Raw genomic sequence first — 16,283 nt, 5'->3', positions numbered from 1 at the left:
GACTGGAAACCTGTGTGCGTTCTTCGGTGCCGCTGGAGCTCATCGCTGCGAGTGAACCTTTTGCCACAGAACATCCAGTTACAAACAAATGGACGCTCTCCAGAATGCCAGCGGAGATGAGCTCGCAAGTGTGAAGTTTTCCCATATACTTTGCCACATCCTGGTATGTGACAAATGTGTTGCTTCTTTTTTCCCAAGTTGGAGCCTCTGTTAAAAAAAAAAAAAGAAGGAAAGAAGTTATTCATTCTAATCCATTTCCTCCTAAATATTGGTCATATACATACACGGGGCTACACATACCACAATGGATCTGCAAACTAACCCAAGCAGCTTCATGTTTTTGTCTCAAATACAACTGGATTCCAGTACACTCCATAAAAAGCTGGAAATAAATTCTATCATGCTGTCCCAACTCCACAGAAAATTATACATTCAGCCTTGTGTGAAATGTATGTGATAGAAGCATAATCTTTAAGCATGTATATGAAGTTGGAAATACAGTTATTACTGCAGTTTGTACCACTTTGATGGGGAAGTGCCCATTTTACATTTCTCCAAGTTTCAGGTTTTTACAGTATCAAAGGTAGTTTTGGCAAAGAAAAACACAAATTACTGCAACTGCCAAAAGGGACACTGGAGATTTTGGCAACTGGGTAGAGAACAGATGGGGCTTCTGGCATCTTGGGGAAACCTGAGAATCAGTTTTTTTGAAGACAAGCATACTAACCTGAATGCTTTCACTAAAAGAGGTGGAAGCTGATCTTGCTGACATTTAAATCAATTCCTTGGTTTTTCAGTTAAAAAAAGAAATCCATCACAATGAACACAGAATTCACAGAGAGTATAATCCAGACTAAGCTTGATGCATATTTTAAGATGCTGTCTCACTGAAATGGCAGGTGATCAGGGGAAGCACGTGATACAACAGCCTATTTTTTTTTAAATCAAATCACAAGAGATAGCTAAGAGAAGACCCAGAGAAAGATCAGTCTGGCCAGTGCAGGGTATCATGATTGATTTTAGCCAATTTAAGTGTTTGCTGCTGCTGAAAAGGGCACTTGAGGGAATAGGTCTGGCTGACAACACAGCTATATGAATGGCAAATGCTGGTACAAGGGTGGAGATTGGGAAGTGCAGCCAGGCATCAGGCCACCTTATTCATCAGCAGTGGATTAAGTGGATTCTGAAATCACAGTCTTGGGTGCTCCATCCTCCATGATTGATTATATCATTTTCAGCTGCGTCCCCAGGACAATTTTTTTCTTTGAACTGGGTGATTTACCTTCTGGTTTACATTTAATGAAGGTTCAGGCTAAAGTGCATACAGGCTTCAAGGAGCTGGCAATTGCCACAAGCATTTCTGAACGTGCACAAATATGAACTCACTCTAAAACCTCACAGAATCTAAAGGGGATTCCATCCTAATCACAGATGTACCTAAAACATTACAGATAGTCCAAAAAAGCAAGGAGACAAAATCCCATTAAGTCTAGGAAATGTTTCTACAAATTCTCAACATAGAGCAATCTTCATAGTGCTTCATTAGTCATTTTGTCTCAGAAGATAAAAACATCACTTGTACCTACTAATTATTTGTCATGATAAATACAAGTTTTTATTTCAGAACAAAATCAATGGCAGTAGAAGCAGAGTCCAGAAGGCTTTGGATCCTGACTTCATCCTCACATCTCTCCAAATAAACTTTAGTGTCTTTCCTTCCACAGTAGTAAGTACAAATTTTTTATAACTTGGCATGATATAGTACACAAATTGGATGAAATCAATTCAAAATTCCCTCAGAATAATGTTAATATTCCTCAGTCAATAATTTGAAATTGCTTCGTTGCACCTTTAGTCCAGACTGAAGGAAACCAAGGTTCAACTTGTGGTCATTACTGTGCACAGATGGTATAAAACACGTAATTCTAAGCACCTCCCCTAACTGGTGACAGAACTCCTCAGCAGCTTCCGAAGTTCCAAGTGAGGGGGAAGTTAAGGATGCACAGAATGAAACCCACAAGACTATTGGGAATTAGCAACTAAGTGTATTTATTCTGTACAATTTCCTATGGGCATCTGCATGTTTACTTCATGTGTGCTCTAAACTGACAGGATACAAGCCAAATTCTATCTGGACACTTTGCAGCTGTGACAGTTTGGCACTGTGGCCTAACACACCATGCTAAGAGGCTGCACTGGCCAACAGTGATCATCACTGAATACATGGATATGACTCCAGCCTACTCCTTGAGTGGAGTATTAAAAACAATTAATATTAAAGTATTTCCGTAGTACATTTTAGCTTTACAAAGATTGGAAATGACATTTCTCAATAACCAGACTGCACAGGAAACACCTTCATCCACTGCAAAACTGGACTTTATATTCAGCAGTATTTCCAGCAATAACTTTAAGTATTTAAAGGGTAAAACACACACTTATTAATTACTTTAAGAATGTGTTTTTTAGAGTTACGTACCTGCAGTGGTACTCAGAAGTACAGCTCCTCTATATATCAGACAACAGTAGTCACATCTCAATGTAATTCCAGATGTAATTATTAGGACAGTGAAATCTCTAGATGTAACTGAGATTAAACTTTCTACTTAACTTCAGACACCTTTACTTGAAGCCTAATACACTCTGTTTGAAAACAGTCATCCTTTGAGGTATGTGTGTCTCTCTCTCCATTTGCTTATTCCCTATTTATTTTCTAAGCTTGGGGCTAAAAGGTGTTAATTTACAAATCTAATACATCATCTTCTTCCTTTCCTACTTTCCCTCCCACCAAGTAAGGTAAAGAGAATAGTGGCTTCACAAAACTGATACAAATCTGAAGAATGCAATGTAGTTCAATTCCAAAAGATAACAAAAAACAGAAAGAACTTCTCAACTTGCATCTGAATCCAGAAAACAGAAAATGCAAGAAATACTAAAACCAATGCTATATGATAGATGAAATTATGATGAAGTCTGCCTATGTGAAGCCATTTTTCTTTTCCTTCTCCATTCAGAGGATAGGAGGAATAGTATTAATTGAGTGAAACACTCTTCAGTTTTTTCACACCGATTTAAAGAACTATTCTTGTTTTACTAGTTACATATTATTTCTGTACTACATTAAATACAGAATTATTCATTTCTCCAGGGCTTTTTTTCCCTCATGGGTACTGACAACACTCACAGTCTCTAAGCAATTCACAAACATTAATGGCTTTATCATCTTAATGTTTTGGTATGGTGAACCTGAACTAGTACAATCACTTTGTACATCCAACTATGAGGTACAAAGAGATTAAAGCCAAAATTTTCAAACACCCACCAGCTTGAGGTGTCAAGGTTAATGCAGTAGAAGCATATTTTCTCAGAGTACTGTAGAACTTCACAGGCTGCTCAATCAATTTCTTCACAGGAATGAACTCAGTACTTTGGCAGTGGAAAAGGTGGGGTATACAGATCTATACCTCCCAAATTTCAGTGCCCTGCTGCTGCAGTCCTGTGTCTCATTCCCCAAACACCTCCCAATTTCTTCAATAAGTGAAGCAGGTGACAATCATGACAGCCCTGATTCATTCCCTGTGTATCAGCCATCCTATCCACCGAATGGCACTGACACCAGATGAAAAAAACACTACACAGTCAAGTAATGAGAAACCAAGTGATAATGTATATATGCACAAGGAATTAAGTTAAAGTTGCCCAGGATATCTTAACTAAGCATTTTCCCAATTTTAAATTTTGCAACTTTAACATCCTTTTACGAATTATGAATGCTATCTGAAACAATTTACAAAAGCAAATGTCTTACTATCTGAAACTGCAAACCATCAGCAGAGTTGAAAGACAAATCAAAATCTGGAATTCTAGCACTAGGGATAAACAGGTAACTCTAGCAGCTATGGAACATTATCTCAAGCACTCAAATATGCTTTCAAGGGGCCTTACTCCTTTCTCCTAAATTCTGAAGGAATTTTACATTCTGGTGGGAAAGTTGCTCTAGCAACTGTAAGCACTTTCACTCTTTTTTGTTTCCCCACCATTGTCTCTTTCATTATCCTGTTTCTCTTCCAGTTCTAATTCTTCTCACATGCTGACTTCTTGTCCTACTTTTCCTAGTTACTTTGTACATTTGATGTGTCCAGGCCTTCCTTTGCAGTGGATTTCAGATTCTCATCTATCTGAACTCTGTCGTAGGTTTAGCTCAACTCTTTCCCAAAAATCACATTATCTGAGTTTTCAGACTACACCCTCCTCCAGACTTCCCAAACCATCTCTCAAAAAGATTCTCTCTTGAGCTGAAACTTCAAAATACCATTTTATAGCAACCCCAGTCAGAAGGAAGAGGATTTTACAATACAGATTTCTAAATTAAATCCGCTGTAGTTTGGAATAGAGCACGAGGAAGATCAAACACCTGAAATCTCCGTTTCCTAAGAATCACAATCACATTTTCAGAGTTTTCTCCTGAAATAAAACAAATCCCAACCCAGGGTGTACTTTGGGCAGATTTTCATAGCAGAGCCAGAGTTCACCAAGAACTTAGAAATGCCTGTGCCATGTTGCAGTGAACTACACATAGAAATTTAACAAGAGGAATCTGATGGACGAAGATGCTGCACAAGCCACAGACATTATCACTAGCTTTGCTTGTGATGTAAATGCATCAGTCTTTTTCTCTTAAACACACTTAAGACTTACTCAGCATGGCTGCCTGAGATATTACCTCCCTGGGCTTGCAAGGCAGGTATCTAGAATATGCAGCAGGAACTGAAAGGAGACTTGACAAGAGATGCAACTTAGCCAGTGCTATTAGAATTCTTATTGCCACTGGACAATGACAGATTCTTTAAGACATTTTACTGATTTACACTGTAGATCCCAAACAAAGACTTCCATTTTAGTGAAGAAACTATTATCAAAATGGACAAGTTTTAGTGTACTGGAAAGAAGTCCCTGCACAACTCTCTCAAGCACAAACACAACCAAATATTTTCACTTGTAAAAGGCAACTTATTACTCTTCCCCTTTCATATCCACAATCAAGACATTTAAAATTAAGTGTTTGGAAGTAGAATAAATCTTCAGAATAAAAAAAAATTAGTAATGTTTTAATGAGATGCACAATGATAAAGCATAGGTTCCAATGCAACACTTGAGTTTAATGAATTGGAACTTAGTACCTCTTTGTTAGTCAAATCTCACTAACTTTGACTGAAAACAGTTTCAAATTTGTTATACAGTTACTATACAAACTTTGTTACACTATACAAACCTTGTTTCTCCTAGGAAACCAGCAAATAAGAAAACTAGGAAAACCATATTTTTGTAACACTCTAAAGCAATTAAACTGTGGAAAAATGCTCAGTCACTGAGGGAATGCAGGAACACAGGATTTAATCAAGTTCTTGACATATGAGAGGAAGCCAATCACATCACAGATGTGAATATTCCAAAATATTTTATTTTCATATTTTTAGGGCAATGTTCTATCCCCCTCACTTGTACTAGTGACATCTAACTCCACATTTTTTCAACTAATCTCAAAGGAGTAACTCAGAAAGGATGGAATAATCTGCTTTTTCATCTGCAAACCCCAAAATGAAAGTGGTAGTCCTTTACTGCATAAAGTCTTTTGCATAAACCTCTAGTCTCCTCTCACTGCAGACAACTGCTGTTAACAAAAGCTCACTATTTCTTGCTTATTATTAATTTTTCATCACTATATGTGTGGTATGACACTGAACCTTACATACCTGCCACCACCTTCTTTGCAGTTGGGACAAGTACACGCTACTCGTCGCAGTCTTTTTCCCTCCTGATGTGGTTGGTCCCCTTCCTCATCCACGACCTGGACTCTCAAATGTGTTAGATCATTAGTATTCAGTGTGGAATCACCACTCAGCTGCCACTCTTCTGGATCAGGATCCTCTTCCTTAATCCTGATATCTGAGAAAAAGAACAAACACAGATCCGTAAGTAGCCCATTAGATAGACAGAAAGGAAACCATCATGATCAAATCTTTTTATTCTTGACAGCACTATATCAGTCAAAAGTCAACATCCTTAAGTGCATTCTGACATTGCTTCTGTGCCCTTGTAACCTGTATTTAAAAGGTTTATCTTACTATATATTTCTAAGTTGAAGATAAGCTACAACAAAGCACTATAGTTTAAGTTTGAACTGCTCTTGGTGAGGAATGCTGTCACCAGGAGAATATTGCTTGCTTGAAACTTGGGAAAAACTGAGGAACAAGAGGTTGGACAGAGGTTGAAGAAAATGAAAACACATGTTTCAAATGATCCTGAGTAGCCATTTCTGTTTTCACAGCATTTCTGAATTAGTGTCACATGTAGTAGCAACAGCCTTCCTAAATGGTCTTCAGAAGTTTTTAGTATGCACAGACATATACAAAGCACTGTGAGAAATCAATCTAATAAAAGGTTTTCACCTAAGAAAGACCAAGATACCTAAGGAAAACAAATAAATTAATGCTTTTGTTCCATTTCCCCTTTTCACCTGCAATATGTCTTCTGCACAATGGATAGAAAAGAAAACATTTAGGGAAGAATGTTATTCAGCATTAGGCAGAGATAAGCAACACATGAGCCACTTCAGTGTTTTGATACACCAGTAGTCAAGAGAGGTCTTAACAGTTTCCTGGATGCAAAAAGGCCTCCTAATTATTCCTTATAGGGTGGATATTTGCAAGTATGTGTACCCTCTCCCTACAGAGCATTCAATCTAATCCAAGAATTAATTACAGCTGGGTAACAACAACTGTTTAAACAAATTTACATTTTAATAGGAACATCTTCCTCTCAAACACTACGCTGTATTCCCAGTGGACCTAAAGTCTGGATTCCAAAAAAACGCAGTTTGTATGTATCATTTTAGAAAGCTGAACCCCAGCCCCTGGGGGGAGGTTCAGCTTTCTAAAGCTAAACCCCAAGCCCCTCTGCTTTGGTTCAGCAGTGTAGTTTACTTTGCACTTTTCTGTGAAAATGATTAGCCACTAGCACAAACTAATAAGCAAACAAACATAATTTAGAGTGTTTTTTTAATTTATTTTTATTCCCACAAAGTTCTTTCTGGGAGTCAGTGCATCAGCCATTGTATATTTGTAATGAAGACAAAGCTGCACAGACTGCATAATAAACCATAAGAAAAACTGTGCTGGGTCATATGATAAAGAGCATTCTGTCCCAGCAGAAATCACAAAAGAAACCAAGGACAAAATATGTAAAGAGTAATAGTTACCTGGTCTACCTCCAAAATCATCTCCAGCATTCATATGTTTAGAGACAGAGGATATTGCTACACAGAAGTTTTCTTGATGCTAATAAAGTCTCAGTCCAGTCATCCCCAACACCACAGTCAACATTTCTTTTGCACACATATAACCGTATGCAGGACTGTCCTGTATCCTACACCACTGATGTAACCACAGTTAAAGTACTTCTCTAGGAAATCACTGCACTGGGAAGAGAATTCCAGGTCAAAACCAGGGAAGTCTAGAACGTTTATCTGGTTTGGCTGCAAAAGTCAGTGTTAGAAATTAGTTTTGCAAGAATATGACAGGTTCTGAGCTATGGGAATCCAGGAGCAAGAACATTCACATCTGCTGATTTTTTACAGACGTGGTACTACTGTGATAAGCTTGCCCAAAGTCATGTGCACACTGAGATTCACTGTTACCATCACAAGTTCATAATTCCAGACAGCACCATAATAACTATATGTCATGTGAAGACCTAGAAAACCTGTGGCAACTTCAGGTCTTCTGCATGAGCCACCAAACTACCTTTCTTACCAAATTAAGCTATTTTCTGAGACTCGGTTAAAAATAATTTTATTATCTGTACGTTATTACAAACTTTGTTTTATAGTGGTTTAATGTTTGCCTATATAAAACTAAGTTTTTAGAATTATCTTTCAAATAACTATTAAGTGTACTAATACATTCACTGAGAGCAACTTTAGAAAAAAGCAAAAGCCTGATTCACTCTTGCATAAAAGGCACATTATCAGAATTTAAATACAGCAAGGCAGCAAGGCTGCCAAGCACAGGCTAGTGCAAGTCTCCAACCAGTTCTTTAGGACTGCGTGTTACACACTATACTCAAAATTGTTACCAATAAAATGTAGCACAAAATGTACACTGTATAAATTCTGGGGTTTTTAAAATAAGAATTAAAGTACTGTTAATAAAATAACACTCTGTTTTAAGAAGGTAATTTCAGTATGATCTCACCAACATTAGCCAGTGGCATGCATATAGTGTGCCTGCAAAGTCAGTAGCTGAATCCAGTTAAGACTGCATACATACACTTAAAAAGAGATATGCAAAGAAGAATGGAACAAATTAGGATATGGATCTGCGCTCCCAAGACCCAACTCCACTACTGAAGTCAAACATTCCATATGATTTCTCCTATTACACTGACCTCCCAAAGTCACACTCTAATGATAGAGATATATCTAAGAGCAGAAGCATGTCCAAAAAGACTGTAACTGCACGCCAGTATCTATGACTTTCTACCTTCTACGTAATGTCTGTTTCCACTCTAAATACATTTGTCATGAGTTCCTTCCACTTTTTCCTTAGTATCTCTCTATTTCCAGTTTCTCCTATTCACCACCATTACTGCAGCATCACAGAGACTTAGTTTTATAATGATAGATGCATAATTGGGAAACTTATTTGGACAAAAAAAAAAAAGGCAGGACAGACAAAACATTCCTAACAATGTTTAGGAGAAGACAACAATTTGCATAGATATACAATAGTTTATAGCATTATTCTAAAGAATCCAAAACTGAAATGAAGACAACATAGTACTGTGTTTTTCATTTTGTGCTGTGCTTTCTGGTTATCTTGGTAGGGCAGAAAGTGTAGCCATTGCTTTAGTTATTCATCAGAAGGACTATCTTCTACTCCTGGCACACAGCAAAGTACAACATGAAGTGGCAGTTTACAGACAGGACTTTTTAATACTTATCTATGTAGACCATACTTTAAACAAAAGACAATTAAAAGAAATATCAATAGATAAAGTGTTTCTATAGCCTCTCCAGGATGTAGTGTAGCAGAGAGTGGACTGCACCAAAACCCACAGTGAACGTGACTGCCATAAAGGACATCCTCAGAACCAAGGAGTCTGTTGCCCTCCGAGTGCGTTTTACATTATTGCAAGAAATAAGGTTAAAATTCCACTCATATTTTTTGGAAGGAGGAGGGGTGCCACTTGTAAAGATGTTGAAAGGGCAAAACATGGAGAAGAGCTACAGATTACATGCTCTCCAATGCAATGGAATTTGAGGTGATGAAAATTCATGTAGATACCAGAGACTATGTTTCTCCCTGGTGTTCTTCCACATGTGCTCCATTCTAATTCAGCCTCAACTGAGAGAATTTACATAAACACTGTAAAAAAAGAGGCCTAAAAGAATTTATATAATCCCTAAAGTCATGACAAGCTGATGCAAACACTAGCAAATTTGAGGCAACTTTTGTCTTCTTCCAATTAAACATAGGCTAAAAAAAAGGTTACATTTTCTTCACTACTCTTATTTTCACACTTTCAAATTTCTATATGCCCTTAAAGTTCAAGATTTAGTTCTAGGTAAGTACGCAGAGTAATTTTAGACAAAGAGATTGTTTCAAGCTGCCAACAGATTCTGAAAAACATAGACTATGTTCAAGTTCTGCTTCCTGTCGAGTGTGCTAGATTTGGTTTAGGTTTGGCTTTTCTGAGATGGAAATTGGGATCTTGGTGAACAATTTTGTTCCAAAGGTAGTATTTCATAGTCACAGAAAGGCCAGAGCTGGCTACAATATGGAACAAGATTGAGTGTATTTGGCAAATAAAAGCAGTTAAGTAAGAAATTTGTTTAAAGTGTTTCAGAGAAGAGTAACTAAACTGACAGGATGAAACAATGCAGATGGAAATGCAGTTTAAACTGCATTTATTCTTGAGCACATGTGAACTATAATCTAGTGTGGAGAGAAATACTGCTGCCCACTGATATACCCAGGTCATTTACCTACTTCTCCAGGTATCAGATGAATGCACCAATTAAGCTTCACAAAATGTCTTGGTCTGTTTCAACCCGGACTCAGGAACATGTTATTTTCTTCATTTATGAAAAAAGTTATTAGTTTGCTCAAGAGCCACAGAAACAGGGGTGAACTGAGAAGGGAAAAGGATGCAAATGTTTTTAATATACCTGCCTTTGCAGAATGTCACAAAGGCACACTCAGTATTACATTATAACAGTCTGAAAACAGCCAGCTTCTAGTTTAGCTGCTTTTCCTAGATGCTGAGAGCCTCCCTGCCCTTTTACTCAGCCAACCTTTACAAGTTCCTGATCTGAGAAGCAGAAATATGGTCTTTGAACTGAAAACAGATCTGCAGCAGCACTGCACACACCTTCCCAGCTCTTTCCTCACAGAATCACAATTTGACTGCCATTTCAATTGTTTCTAATAGGGCTTTTTTCCAAATAGAGGCTTCCCTTCCTACCTTTCCCAAGAGAAGAGATGTTAATTCCCACTTCCTTTCCATCTTCTCCTGTTGTTTTCTGTTTTCTCTGCAGTTCAACCCACATTCCCTTGGAATCTTGATTCATCTTGCCTTAATCTCTAGATGTAAGGACATTTAACTTTCTTAAGACACTGTTCTTGTTCTTTCCCATCTAAACTGAACTATCTAAAATTAAACTCTCTCTACTAGTTGACCAGCTGTTTGAGTCTTTCAGAGAGGAACCTCAACAGAATTAATGATTTTTACTCTGATTTGCCCTCAAATCCTAAGTGTGAATTTAGACATTTTTATTACATAATAATTACCAGGCAACATAAGGTACACTGCAAAGCGTCATCTCAAAATGCTTGTGAACCTCAACTCCTAAGAAAGACTCACCTAGATTCAATAGCTCTAAATCAGATTTGATGTTTCTGAGGAAAAACAACTGTTGTGTACAAGTCTAGGACGTTACAGTACTCAAGCGGTACCAGCAAAATGATTAAAAATACAGCAAGAGATTTGTTTCCTTGCAAGAAATACCACATAGTGTATCTCCAAGTGATCCTATACATTATTTGAAAGAAAATAATTAAGTATTTAAATCATGGAAGTACTTTAGCCAGTGCTACCACAAGGAACACACTATGCATCAAGAAACAGCTACTTGCCCTACAGTACCTGTACTCCCTTGAGATGTGCTGTCTACAGACTCAAGATTCTGGATTCTTACAGACAGTAATGCCTGCTGCAGCATGCACTTACTTCTCCTGTTCTTCTCACAGCTGAAAATCCATGAAGGTGTAACTAAATAGGGGAGGAAGAGTCAATCATGCTTAACACTGAAGAAGTCACAAACTCCAGAAATACGTAAGGAAAGCAAGAAGACACAGAGCATTCTCTGACCAGCAGGGCTAAGTATTTCTGCATAGAAGAATATCAGACTACTACTAGGGTCAACAGACTTGTCAGCAGTCATTCAGGAAGGCAGAACTGTTCAGTAAGTGTTTCTGTCTTGTATTTAGGTAAAAGCCAAATAATTTTCTTATTACTAGATGACAATGAAAAGCTTCCCACTAACAGTAAGTCAGGAAGATGTAAAAACAGCTATTTAAGCAAACACTTAATAAATCAACAGATTAGGATAATTTTCATTTGGCACTTTTTAAGAGAAGGCTGAAGAGCTCTCTGCAGTTTTAATGCTGCAAGCCTTTAGCCATGTGAATGCTCCAGTGGGTTAGAAAAAAGCTAATACTGTGATAATACTGAAAAAGAGTAAACAAAGACTCAAAGAAGTAGGGACAGAATTAGTGCACTCAAAATGAGATTATGTGAATAATTACATTAAAAACTAATTTTTTATTTAAATCAATGATGGCACTGTTGTTGATATAATATACTTGAGAGTTCTGCACAGCAAGTGTCTTACTAGGATACAGGAAAACACTTTGATTAAATGAAGTACAAAACATACTTGGAATGCATGAATTAAATACTGGCATGAATTTTAGATGCAGGTTGAAAACTATCATTTCTCTATGATAAATTATGACAATGTCATTGACAATGTGTACTTTTATCTCCTTTTGTTCTTGAAATTACTGCCTTTTGAAAAGTATCAGTCTTCTACAAGCACTAAAAGACAATCCACCCACAACCCAGCCTGATCTTCAAGAGGGCAATCACAACTAGGGTCCTGGTGAGTATTCCTGGCACTACAAAAAGTGGTCTTTGGTAGAAACTTCAGATACTTTCTGTGAGCCAGATGCACTGACAAGTTTTGTTCTGATCTCAGAGATCAGAACCAAAGTATGTGATCCTGCCAGGAGATTCAAAAGGCAAGAAAACGGCACAGAACCTGAAACAATGGCCCTAAAGTGCTGAGAGTGCAAAAAGACAGAAGACAAGTTTCCAGCCTTCTTCTTAAGTTGTAGTACTGGAAATAAAATCCCTTCCCTCTTTCACTCCATGGATACTTGCCATACATCCCCACCGGTGTATGCGAGCTTTCATTTTGTGACAAGAGTATCTTGTTAAAAGGGTATTTGAGAAATGCAAAAGGAATGCCTACCTGAAACTGGGTACACCTTCCTTTGTGAATATCCTCAGATACCTGAGCCTGAGGTAACTCAAGCTAACCTCCTTATCTCTGAGAATCTATATTGCATCCCCAGACAAGCAGCACACCCAACATATATTTACTTAGGAGTAACATACATCCAACAAACTTTCACCTCACCACCACCAGCTGTAAGCAAATTCATGAATGAGCTGTTTTGGAACAAAGAGGAGAACAGCCCATGAAGTACTAACACAGAGGAAGGCTGCAACAATTCAGTATTTTCAAGAATTTGAAGAAAAAATGTGATTCTATTCTAATATAGAAAAAAATTCTATTCTATAAACAACAATAGATATTACACAAAAAAATTAACCAGACTAACTGAAGTTCTGCAAACTTAAAGTGAGATAATTTACTATGTGCTAGGCATGACTGTGAAACACATACAAGCATGATCATCTAATTCTACCACAATTTATTAATTTCCTTGAAAATGATGCTAAAATAAGGAATGTAATTTAAGCATGCTGACAGCAAAAAACTATTTACACAAGACTGGTACACAAATAGCTCTAATTCCTGCACTAACTTAAATTCATCAGTTTTCAATTTAATTTTCATATTAAAAAACCAGTGGGAGAATTGTTTTTAACTGTTTTGATTTTATAACATGCAAACTAAATGCCTCAAATGAAAATTGGATAGCCGTAGACAGATGTTGTGAGATGAAAATATTTACTTAACATCATTGCTTCAGTTTACTCCATGCATGTCAAAAGACTATTTTAATTTTTAAATCAGATCCTGTTTCATAACGATACCATGGCCTTGTCTCAAAGTCTTCTTATAAAGAATGCTTTAGAAGGAAAAATTGCATAATTGAAATTAAAATTAATAAGGTTAAAAAGTGAAACTTAAAGAGAAAAAACTAAGTTGTGCAACACTGAAAACCAGCCAAAACTTTTTTAAAAGTTCTAGGTGCCAGAAGAAGGCTATGCTTTAAGTAGCATTCAGCACTACTTCATCAGAAGCACTAAAACATTGAAACAACCACCCCAGCAAGTAAAACTATGAAAACTTCATTTTTAATTTTGTTTGTTCCAGCATTTAGACTGTTTTAGGAAACAGATATTAGACCAAAGCCTCACAAGATACCAGCAGATGAAAGATAAATTGTCACTTGGGCAACTGTTTACCTTGAAAATTGTCAGCCAATTTTGGGGTCAAATTTAGAGTAGCTAAATTACTCCGGCATGACAAAGACATCGGATTCCGGCAGCAATGGAATGAAGCTGCCACCACAAACAGCCAACCACTGCCACTCACTACAACCGGGTGTAAGTTAGCAAAGGGCCTGAGTCTAAGGTCAATGGCAGCAGGCAGGTGAGTCCTTCAGCAGCTGTGTACGCTCCTGCCGAAGAGGAGCTGGGAAGAAAGATGTAGAAATGAAAACCTCAGTGCTGGAGTGACACGTCAGTCAACTCTTGAAAGGAATCCCTTTGACTTGATTCCAGCTGTAGACCAACCTGGAAAACTGTTTGTAGGGCAGGGGTTTTTCTCTATTTAAATAAATGAATCCTCCAGCTGAGTGTGTCTGAGTTGATAAGCAGCAAAGTCCATTCTCAAGCCAATGCTACTTTCTTTCAGGTCATTTGCTAGTGTCTTCAGGTGCTACTGCAATGGTCAAAAGAAGTATATAAAAAGAATTATCCAGCATCCTGTAACAAGTTATGCAACCTATATAAGACTTGCTAAAATTGCCTTTTTTTTTCCCAGGAAATAACCAATCCCAAACTGATTCAGTACATTCGTAAATTAGCTGAGACACTATTACTATTATTATTATTATCAGAAATTGATTAACATCATTAAGTTTCCTTCAGCTGGACAATGGCTTGGGGACGGGGAAAAATCCAGTAACTTAAAAATTCTTCCAAGGTCACAAAATTTACAGGATCAGAAACATGAAGGCCAAGTTGATACATTTGAGTTCCTGATAGTTTTCCAAAATAAACACTGTTATATGAAACATTTGAAGAAGAAATCTATATAAGCATGCTAATAAAAACCTCCACCTTTCTTGACCAGGCAAGACACCAAAGAGTAATGTGAACTGTGCATGCAATGGCTCCTTTTGTTATACACAACGCAGTATTTTATAACAAACTGCCAACAAAAGAAGTACACTGCTAGAGAGCTTTCTCATGTTTAATTTCCTCTCAAGACCAGAAGACTGAAGCCAAAACACAGGTGAGAAAGGTATCTCTCTGCCAGTGCTTAATATATAGATAGTATTTGATACAGCTTTTTGCTAGAACAGCAATGCTGAAGAGTTTCAGCTGGGACTAACCAATCCCCTTCCCTTGGTCACCCCAACACGAAGCACGAGGAGGAATATGAGCTCTAATAAACACCCTAAGACAAAACAAGCTCGGCCAAGGCTTTTCAGAACAAATTCACTGCAATGCAGGTCTATGCATATGTATGCATGGTAGAATGGGCATTTTGGTACAAGCATAATTACTGGACTTCTTTCAAAGAAAACTGTACATTTACTGGACAAAGCTACTAGCTTTGTATTAGGGTTTCAATGACTTTTCATTATGTAAATAAAATGTAGGACCTAGTTAAAGACATTTTTTCCTCACACACTCACGCACAGTAGTGATGTCCTCTGCTGCCTACCTGGTGAGTAAACCTTGGTGAACATCTCTCACACAATGGGCTGTAACAATGAAAATCTAAAACATAACTGTTCTTGCTGCTACACTGCTAACAAAACGAAGTACATTATTTGGATTTCAGATAACTACCAGCCATCTCTGACACAAAACTAGGAATATGTTCTTTTTATTTTTGCCTCAGGTAGACAAATTTTCTTAAATGAAAACAGAAAATACAGCCTGACTACTTGATATGAAAGGAGTGCATTATCCAGCTTGGAAGAAAAAAAATTAAGGGAAACCCTTCTTATCTTGCTTCAAAGCTCATTGGTAGTTGGCAAAAAAAAAGGAATCAAGTAGTTTCACACCCTTTAGTTTCTCTCATTCTGCTGTCTCTTCCACTTACCTTCTTTCAGTTTAAAATGGAACTGTTCTTCCTTATTTGCAAAACAATATACTTTTGACTGAAAAAAAACCCCTATGATTTCATGATCTTCTAACTGCATAGTTATTCTCCAACCTGAAGAAAGGCTGTCAGAGGTTATAAATAAGAAGGGGAGGAACACCTCTGAAGAAGATTCTCTCAGCCAAAATACCAGATGCATATGGAAAAGACACTGAAATTCAATCGAGATAATTCAATCTGATTCTGTCAGGAGCAGTGTCATATTAATCATTACTGTAGAAAAGTGAGTTTCTGCTAACATAAAGAAAGGACCAATTACATTCTTCCCAAATTTAGGGAATGGCAGTTTTAATACCTTCCAATCCATTTATTATTCCTAGACAAGTATGAAAAATGTCACCATAAATCTCCATCTTATCTTTAATATAACCAGGTGTTTATAGCTATGCAGTTCAGGCAATAGTTTCTACTATTCATCTAGTACTTCTGCCTATTTAATCACATTTCATATATCCCACTTCATCTCTTGCCTTCCCATGTGAAATTCCTTTTCACATGGAGGAGAACACAGTTAAAAGAATGCTTGATGGAACTCCCTTGCATTTTATTATAAAGTACCATTGAAACA

General features: G+C 37.3%; 1 protein-coding gene across 2 annotated transcripts in view; it reads right to left on the bottom strand.

Moving 5' to 3' along the window:
• Window positions 1-16,283, bottom strand: part of SP3 (Sp3 transcription factor) — a 40,534-nt gene that overhangs the window by 3,930 nt on the left and 20,321 nt on the right. For both annotated transcript variants that reach the window (XM_063400498.1, XM_063400497.1), the window contains 2 exons: window positions 5,754-5,946; window positions 11-207 (listed from right to left, as the gene is read on the bottom strand). In XM_063400498.1, the coding sequence (XP_063256568.1) occupies window positions 11-207; window positions 5,754-5,946 (390 nt within the window). The remainder of the gene's footprint in view (window positions 1-10; window positions 208-5,753; window positions 5,947-16,283) is intronic.

The sequence above is a fragment of the Prinia subflava genome, chromosome 6, assembly GCF_021018805.1.
Source record: "Prinia subflava isolate CZ2003 ecotype Zambia chromosome 6, Cam_Psub_1.2, whole genome shotgun sequence".
Classification (NCBI taxonomy): Eukaryota; Metazoa; Chordata; class Aves; order Passeriformes; family Cisticolidae; genus Prinia; species Prinia subflava.
This window is presented reverse-complemented; position numbering and strand designations above follow the sequence as displayed.